Source organism: Acomys minous, assembly GCF_964271855.1.
Source record: "Acomys minous genome assembly, chromosome: 16".
NCBI lineage: Eukaryota > Metazoa > Chordata > Mammalia > Rodentia > Muridae > Acomys > Acomys minous.
The window spans coordinates 90,723,028-90,732,240 of NC_140498.1; the positions used below are offsets into that span (position 1 = coordinate 90,723,028).

General features: G+C 56.4%; 1 protein-coding gene across 2 annotated transcripts in view; it reads right to left on the reverse strand.

Annotated features, from left to right (window-relative positions):
• TESC (tescalcin) overlaps positions 1-7,962 on the reverse strand; it is a 29,146-nt gene extending 21,184 nt beyond the window's left edge. The window contains exon 1 of one of the 2 annotated variants that reach the window (XM_084764830.1): positions 7,779-7,962. In XM_084764830.1, coding sequence (XP_084620956.1) covers positions 7,779-7,836 — 58 coding nt within the window. In that variant the 5' untranslated portion in view covers positions 7,837-7,962. The remainder of the gene's footprint in view (positions 1-7,778) is intronic. The other variant, XM_084764829.1, reaches the window with a different exon arrangement.
• Positions 7,963-9,213: the final 1,251 nt, after the last annotated feature.

A 9,213-nucleotide genomic window follows, 5' to 3' on the forward strand; every position in this document is an offset into this window, starting at 1 on the left:
CGATGCTGAATGTGGCTCGGAGCAGTGAAGAAAACGTGAAAGAAGGGTCAAGAGGTGTTCAGAAGGCAACCAGAAGGTCCAACAATGGGCTGGAGAGATGGCTCAGAGGTTAAGAGCACTGGCTGCTCTTCCAAAGGTCCTGAGTTCAAGTCCCAGCAACCACGTGGTGACTCACAACCATCTATATAATGTGATCTGATGCCCTCTTCTGGCATGCAGGCATACATATAGACAGAACACTGTAAACATAAATAAATAAATCTTAAAAAAAAAAAAACAAGAAGGTCCAACATTTATAACAGGAACCACTGAGGAGTAAGATCACTCACGAGGTGGCAATATTTTTGTGATAGAAGATATGAGTCTTCTTTAGAATGAAACAGCATAAACCATTCCCAGGTATGAGTATATAAAAACATTGACTCACAACAACAACAAACCCATTAGACAAAACCTAACTTATCAATAGTAATCTAAAACAGAACACTAGGGGCAAGGGAATCATCCAGCAAGCTAAAATTTTATACCCAGCCCAATGTTCACTCACAGACACCAGCAAAAGAGAGTTCACTTTATAATTCACAGACCCTTGCTGAGAAACCTATGGGAAAAATTTATTAAACGAGAAAAGCAAAATCATTAAGGAATAGTGCTTGCAAGAACAAATGTCTGCCCAAAATAATAATTAGCCAGCTTGTAGGCTTCAGAAGTAAAAAACACATAGCCAGACAAAGTTTAGCACAAAGGCAGAGATAAGAGCTCACTTTAGGTATGTCAAAGATAAGAGATGAGGAAGTTATGGAATTTGGATGTAAAAATTGCCATACAGGGCTGGCAAGATGGCTCGTCAGAGGGCAAAGGCTCTTGCTACCAAGCCTGTGCTGTAGGGTTCGCACACACAAGCTCTGACATGCTCGAGCACACACAGATGTAATTTAAAATACATCTTAGGTTGGAGTGTGGCCTGCTGCAGTTTATTACTCTATAATTAGAGTGATTAGAAAAGCCCTGGACCGTGCGCGTTCTAGGTTCTGCTTTGCTATGAGTGAGGGAGGGGTCTTAGGGATGCAGCCCTGGTCAAAACACAAAAGCAACTTCATTGTAATAGTTTTTTCCCAGGCAGGGTTTCATGTATCCTTAGGATGGCCTCAGACTCAGTCCATAGCTGAGGATACCCTTGATCTCCAAAGTCCTGGAACCACCATACTGGTTTTATGTGGTGCTGGCTTATTGGGCCCGAGGCTCCATGCATACCTAAGCAGGCAAGCTGTGGACCAAGACCATATGTGTGTGTGTGTGTGTGTATTTATTTATTTATTTATTTATTTATATTTGATTTTTCTAGACACGGTTTCTCTGTGTAGACCAGGCTGGCCTTGAACTAACATACATCTGCCTCTCTCTGCCTCCCGAGTGCTGGGATTAAAGGTGGGCACCACCACCGCCTAGCATTTATTTTGCTTTGGTTTTGTGGTGCCGGGGACTGAACCAAAAGCCTCCCTACTTAGGCAAGCACCCCAACACTGCACTGCCCCCAAAGGCTCTCTGCATTTGTATTGACTACTCCTGTCACATGAGGTCAGGGAGGAATTTTCCACTTGGGGTGTCACAGCAGGTGCTTAGAAGTTTGTATTCGGGAGCACTCTGTGTGCTCAGCCCATGCTTGCCGGGGGAACCCTCTTCCAGCTGTGACCCTTGTGGTAAGATATTCCCCACAGAGGGCCCTGAGGCACAGACAGGCTCCTCTTGAAGAGTCTCTCAGAGGCCCAGCCTCCTCAGCAATGCCTCTGCCTCCTGCCTTCCCTTCTAGAGGACCTTAGGCCTTGGCATGACCTCGAACACTTCCTGTCGCCTCCCAAGTGGAAGGCCACTCCTGACAGCATGCCCATCCACAAAGGTCACACCGCAGGGACAACAAAGGACCTTTTTTTGTCCTAGTGCATAAGGTAACCGCTGCCGCCAGCAGAAATGCCCAGTCGACCTTCTGGCTTTATGAATTAATAATTAAGTTGGAGCAAGTGACAGGCTGGCTGATAGGATTGTTCCTCCGGCCCTGGCCCTAACTTGTCCTGAGAGCAATGGGTCTTTCAGAGGTGTGCAGACCTCACATCCCTTAGCTTAAGGTACCAGGGACCAAAGCCCTTGGGGGATTTAGGAGCTCCCGATCTGTGCACCGGGCATTCAGCCTGGCCTGTCATCAAGCCGTCTGGTCTATGTCATCCAGCCGGCTGTCTGCCTCAGCTCTGATTAGCCTCCCTGCTACGTCCGGGGGTGGAAGCATTAGCTCAAAACAGAATGCCATGCCCATACAGGATAGGAGGCCAGGTGGGAAGAAGCACTAGGGAACTCATTACTGCAGGTCCCCGAACGGGCAACCCCAGCAACTGCCACCTGCTCCTCTACAGACAACACAGGTTCCTCTTCAGAACAGATGTGAGGCACCTGGGAAGCCTCCAGGAGATAGCGGGGGTGGCTCCCACTCCAGTCCATATCTGCCCATCACCAAACATGCAAGTTCTAGAACATTCCATAGCTCCCAGAACCCATCCTATCAGCTCGGAGGCCCAGTACAACTCAGTATACTAGCTTGTTGCTATAACATGCCCTCCTTTCCGGGACTCTGCCAGGGACCCGAGGGGCTGCAGGCTCTGTCCTTTACTCTCTGGGGTCTCTCTCTGCCTGCCTGCCTCCCTCTATCCACTGCCCTCCACACCCCTCTCTGACTTGAAACTTCTCCTGAGGGTCTGCTCTGGATTCAGTTTAGCCACTCAGTGACCCCAGGCAGTCACTTTCTGAGCGAAGAAAGCCTCTGTTCTGTCTGTAAACTGGCCACGAGGTTGCCACCCTCAGTGACTACTGTCTACAGGGGCAGATGGGGAGTAGCTGCCGGGTGTGGTGGCGCACACTTTTAATCCCTGCACTCAGGAGGCAGAGAGGCAGGAGGATCTCTGAGAGTTCGAGGCCAGCCTGGTCTACAAAGACATTCCAGGACAGCCAGGGCTGTTACACAGAGACACCTTGTCTCACAAAAACAAACAAAAGTAATTGTTTTAATTCCCCCCCTTTTCAAAAAGATTTATTTATTTATTTATTATGTATACAGTGTCCTGCCTGCATGTACACCTGCATGCCAGAAGAGGGCATCAGATCACATTGCAGATGGTTGTGAACCACCAAGTGGCTGCTGGGAATTGAACTCAGGACCTTTGGAAGAGCAGGTGGCACTCTTAACCACTGAGCCACCTCTCCAGTGCTTCCCCCCCACACCCCATTTTCTAGGGACAAGGTCTCTCCATATAGCCTAGGCTAGCCTCAAACTCATGCTCCATCTGTTGGGCTAACAACAGCCCTGTGTCACCATGCCAGGTACAAGTGGCTTCTAATGTTCTTGTATTGAGAACCTAGAGAAATATGAGGTAAGCCCCCTTTTGTGGGGCCCCCCAGGACCGACAGCCTTGGCCACTGCTGGGGGGAAGTGGCTTTGCCTGGCTGCTCTCAAGGCTTAGTAGATGGTTCAGCCCAGAAGTGTCAACCCCATACCATGCCAGCTTCCCCTCCATCCCTCCCCCACCTCCCACCCCTACCCCAACCAGGACCTGCCCATCCCCCACCCCCATCCAGGGCCTGCAGTGCAAGCACAAGGAACAATGGGCGGGGGCCACTCCCAGACAGTGATACAGACCAGAGATGGCCATTTTGGGAGTCTAAAGCGGGAGGGTCCTGAGTTCAAGGCCAGTCTGGTCTACAAGGGGAAGACTGTCTCATAATTCTTTAGACGGGGACTCAGGGGTACAGCTAACTGGTAGCACTTGCCTAGCATGTATGAGGCCCCAGGTTCCACCAGATTTACAAGACAAAGAGGACTATGGCCCAAGAAATCGCCTCCCGGGGATTGGACCCAATGTAAAAAATAGGAACCAGGCCCTAGCCAGCCTTGGCCCTGCCCTGGAAGAGAGACTCTCCCTCTCCTCCATCTGCAGAGCCTCCATGACCTCATCCGTGCAATGGGCCAGCAGTGTCCCCAGCAGTGGCCTGGAATAGGGCCTCGCTATTGACCACTAGCCCGTGCTTGGTGCTAGGCAATTGGCACAGGCCTGCCAATGCCGCCATGAGGCCTTAGCTGTGGCTTAAGGTTTGCTTCTTCTGGCAGCTTCAAGAGATGGGAGGGACAGACCCTCTGCCTTTCCCAGAATCCTCCTGTCTGCCTTCAACCAGGAGCCCAGGAGTGGGGCATGGGCTAAGGGAGTATCCCAGGCTAGCTTGTGGGAAGACAAGATGAGGTGGGGAACGGTCTAGGCAGGGCGCGGGCTTAGCTGGGAGGGAGGCTTGAGACAATTGATGAGTCAATCAGCAAGCTCTCACTGTGGAGGGAGGCAGCACGCAGCAGCATTAGCAGCAGCAGCAGCAGCAGCAGGGCTAAACCCTGTGCAGGCAGGCAAGCTCGTGTCAGGCCTGTTTTTCATGGGGTGGCTCAGGCTAGCACAGACGAGGCGAGGCCTGGAGCGGGAGACCACCCTCAGCTCAGAGAGGCTTTCTGGGTTATGAAGGGCTCAATGGCCCCACTATCTCCCTGTGTGAGCCTCCTGTGGTCTCACTGCCAACCAGCAAATCTGTGGAGATGGGGAGCACATTTTAGGGTGAGGCAGGTGGTGGTCTGAGGAGAGAGTGGGAGGAGCTAAGGGAGACCGGATCTGATGTGCCCACCAAGGCTGCGTGAGAGTGCAAAGCAGAGTAGTTTTCTGGAAGGGAGACCTGGGAGGCGGCGGCAGGAACTTTGCCCTGAGACAGGGCGGAGAAAAAAGGGACGAAGTGATAGTTGGATTCTCCCATATAAACAGCACACTCGAGTTAATGCAGAGTGGACCAGCAAAGGGAAGGCTTGTGCAAAGGTCCTGGGGTGAGGGAAGGAAAAGCAATCCGCCACGGGCAGCCGGTTCCTCACAACATGTGGGGAAGCGTCTACTCCCAGCTGTGGGGCTGCAGACAAGACACTTCTCTCTCTGAGCCTCAGTTTCCCTCATGAGAGGAAATGGCTGTATCTCCATCACCCTTCCTGGAAGATGTGGGTGAAGACCTACTGGATGTCTTGTAAAGTGCTCACTTAAAGCTGGGCGTGGTGGCGCCACACACCTGTAATCCCAACACTTGGGAAGCAGATGCAGGCAGATCGATGTGAGTTTGAGGCCAGCCTGGTCTACAAAGCGAGTCCAGGACAGCCAGAGAAACTCTGTCTCAAAAAAACCAATAAATAAATAAACTGCTCACTTAGTGTTGGAATGGACAAGCCTAGGTGTAGTGTGCCCCCCACCCTCACCCCCCCCCCAGCCACCCCAGCCACCCCAGCCCCTGGACACTTTCCACAGGTTCTCACAGACATGGTCCTGTCCAATTCCGCAACAGCCCAGAGCCTTCTCCCCTAATGTCACCTCCCAGGTTCACGCAACCGCTCAGAAGTGATACCCAGGCGGGGCACCATGGCCTAGAGAGGCAGTAACCTGCTGAAGGTCACACAGCAGGGATAAAGGGACCAAGACCTACCTCAGTGTGGCTCTGAGGGCTGGGCAGCACCTCGAAGGAAGTGTACTGTTGAGACATCCAACTGACAGGAGGGGACACTGAGTCACAGGGAGCACAAAGGACCCCTCAAGTTGGGCTGCATTCAGCCTGAGCCCGGAGGACTGCTACCTCATCCGGGACTCTCACCTACTGACCAACTGCCTCCTGCCCAGGGCAGTGGCACCTGCTACACACCAATGCTCTTGTCACTGGCTCCTCTCTACCCCCCCCCCCCCCCCCGTTTTTCAAGACAGGGTTTCTCTGTGTAGCCTTGGCTGCCCTGGACTCATTCTGTAGACCAGGCTGGCCTCAAACTCACAGAGATCTGCCTGCCTCTGCCTCCGGAGTGCTGGGATTAAAGGTGTGCGCCACCATGCCCGGCTGACTGGCTCCTTCTCAATTATCTGCTCACCTCTTCCCTGCCCCTCTCCCCACGTTGCTTATCCCTGGACACATTACCACCTATGGGGTGGGTCTGGGTGCTGCGCATCCTGCTTGGGGATATTGGCCTCTCTGGTCACTGCCACATCCTCAAAAACTCTGGTCCATAAAGATCTGTCAAATGGGTAAAAGTACCCAGGCTGTACCAGCCACCTTCCGGGCCCGTGGGACTCCGGAAGCACCATCCCTGGCAGTGTAGCCTCGGATCCGCGTGTCCCGCCCCCCCCCCCCCCACCTTGGACTTTAATTCTGAGCCCAGGCAGCAAGAGAAGCCGCCCCAGCCACCTCCAGGCAGCCACTAAGCCTGAGCCCAGCATCTGTCACCGTGGGAGGCTGGGCCCAGGAAACTGACAAGGCTCCCAGCATGCTTTGGGCCCATCACTGTCAAAACCACAACCCACTGGAATTCCTCCCCCCCAGAAGGCCCCCCTGGAGGACCCAACCTGTACCTGGAATCCCAGCTGTCTCTCCCCGTGCCAGCTGAGGCAGCAACTGGCAATCGGTCAAACTGAGTCAGGAGTGGATAAGGGATTCCTTTCGGCCTCCATCATGTGGGCCTCAGGAGGAGGGTTTATAAAACTTTTGGTTTGTGGTTAGTAAGATGAATTCAGAGAGAAAATACAACGGCGGGGGTAGGGGATGGGGCGGGGTAGGGCATGGCCCTTCAGTCCCAGAACTGGGGAGACTGAGGCTGAGAGAATCCAACCAAGATCACAGCAGCCTGAGCCTCGCATTGAGATCCTGTCTCAAACAGCAGTGCGCACACTCACAAGTGCACACCGTGTGCACACACTCCCACTTGCCTCCCACAGTGTGCGCACACTTCTCACAGACTTTCTTGCTGGGACCTTCCGGATGGCGCCCTTAGCGGGCTGTGTAAACAACTCTCTCTAGGATCCACTGTGCACGTCTGCCTACTGTGTGCGCGGGTGTAGACACTCAGCAGTGCCTTTCCATGACTTCACCCGGCTCTAGGGAGGCGGCTGGCAGCGGGGTCCCCTCTCGGGTGGGGCTGACTGCATGTTTTCAACTCTGCAGCTCCCTCCCGCCGCAGCACCCACGGGGCTCCAGCCTCCCCATTCCACGGAGGAAGCAAACTGACTGGCCCAAGGTCACACAGCCTCGGAAGGGCTAACTCCGGCTTTGTCCACGCGCCTGCACACTCTCGCGCAGGTCCGGGTCCACACGGTCGCTCCGGAGTCAAGTGCGGGGCGGATGGGCGCTTCCCCACGCGCGCCCCGCCCAGGCCTCTGCGGTCCCGGGAGTGCCAGCCAGCTCGGAGGACGCGGGGCTCCGTGCCCAAGCCTGCAGCCCTGGGGCGGGGACGCACGGGGAAGCGGGAGGGTGACCGTCGCCTAAGGTCACCACGGGTAGCGCGGCTCCTCCAGGTCCCGCCACTTCCAAACTTTCCGCCCTGCCCATCCCCAGCCGCAGACTTGCAGGTGCGGCGCGCGTTCAGCGCTCTCCGGGGCAGCCCGGGCTCCGACCCTCGCAGCCTCAGCTACCTGCCCCCCGGCTCTGCCCTGTTTTCCGCCCTGGCCAGGATAGGCTGGGGTCAGGTCGCCTCCCGGGCCACCCTCCCCCGAGGCTGGGGTCCCAGCCAACTGTTCCCGGCCGCTTCGCCCGCACAGCGGCGGGCGGGAAGCCATCTGGAGCAGCCGGAGAGCAAGGCACAGAGATAGCCAGCCACTAGCCCAAGGTCACACAGCGCGGCGGCACGAAGCCGGGGGCTTGCAGGCGACAGTCCCCGCGCGGGCGCCCGGCCACTGTGTGGTACTCACAGCCGGTCTTGCCTTCGAGCTCCCGCACCTCCTCGGACGCAGAGTGGGCAGTGCCCATGGTGCGCGGCGGGGCCCGGGGCGCCCCTCGGAGGCCGGGGACTGACTGTGCTGCGCTGTGCTCGAGCCGGGTGGAGACGCGGGGACAGAGGCGCGGAGCCGGTTCCGCGTGGGGCCCGAGCGGCCTCTTATAGCGGCGGGACGGCGGAGCGGCGCGGTCCTAGCGCTCGCCCGCTTCACTCCCGGCCGCGGGGGCGGGAATGGGGAGGTAAGCACGGGAAGGACACAACTCGGCCATGCTCCTGCCGCAGCCCGGAGGGGTGGGGTTAGGGGTAGCGGGATCGGCATCCCACCGCCCACCCTCCGGGGTCCAGTGGCGGAGCCTCGGGGACTGCAAACAGAGGAAAGCGTGGGAGAGAGCGCAGTGGGAAAGTCGCCCTTCCCCCTCGCCCGGAACCCAAGTGGGCGCGGGGAGGAGCGAGCGCCGCAGGTGGCTGCAGTTTTGCTCGGGAGTGGAGAAAGTGGCGCCGGTGGACCCCGGGAGCCCACTAAGTTCTGAGCTAGGCGGTCCTGCCTGGCCAGTCCCGCTGCTGCTCTAACCACCACCCACTTTCAAAGAGGGAAGCAGTGAGATGCTCGCCGAAGGGCTCACACGGAGCAAGGCGCAGGGGCTGGGGGGTCCCACGGGGTCGTGTCCAATTGATGAGGGAGAGGCCAGTGTTCCGATTAGGAGGGCTCGGGAGGAATTCAACCTCAAGGCTGCTTGGGGGGCCGGCCATGCCTGTTTGCTGACACCGGAAAGGCTCAAGTGCCAACAGTCTGTCCTGGCTGGAAGTGCTGGGGTCCCCAGAATCTTTCACCTCGCCAGTCAAGGCTGTGGGTGGGTCCTGATCTTTGGTGCTGGGGTTCTCAGAGGCCCACTCTGGCCAACCCCGGATTCAGTTTGGCAGCTCTTCCAACAACAGGGGTCCTGACAGACCCAGAGGAACTGGCCCCACAGCTGAAAACCCGATTTACCATCCACTCTGGGCTTCTGATGAGTCCGGTTATCCCCCAAAGGTCCTCCCTGGAGCCGCCCAGGACCCAAACAGACCTTTTTGGGGTTGGAGGGTAGGAAAGGGCTCTCCAGGTCCCTAGGTGTTGGGGTTCCTAAAACATGCCACAGACCTATGCAACTCAGTTTTCAGTCAGAGAGGAGCTGCGTTCTCAGCACCGCCCCACTCTCCCTCGCCGCACCCCCAGCTGACAGTGCCTTTCGTGGGTGCTCAACCCCCCTGTCCAGATCCCCCTCTTCCAACAGGATCTCAGCGGAAACCTCCTCAGAACCCTTATCAAGGGTCCCTCTATTTTCCCCCAGATGCTACCTTAACCAAGTCACCAGCCACACCAGCCACCTAGAGGAAGGCTGGGGTGTGGTCGGCAAAGAGAGCCTGCCCCT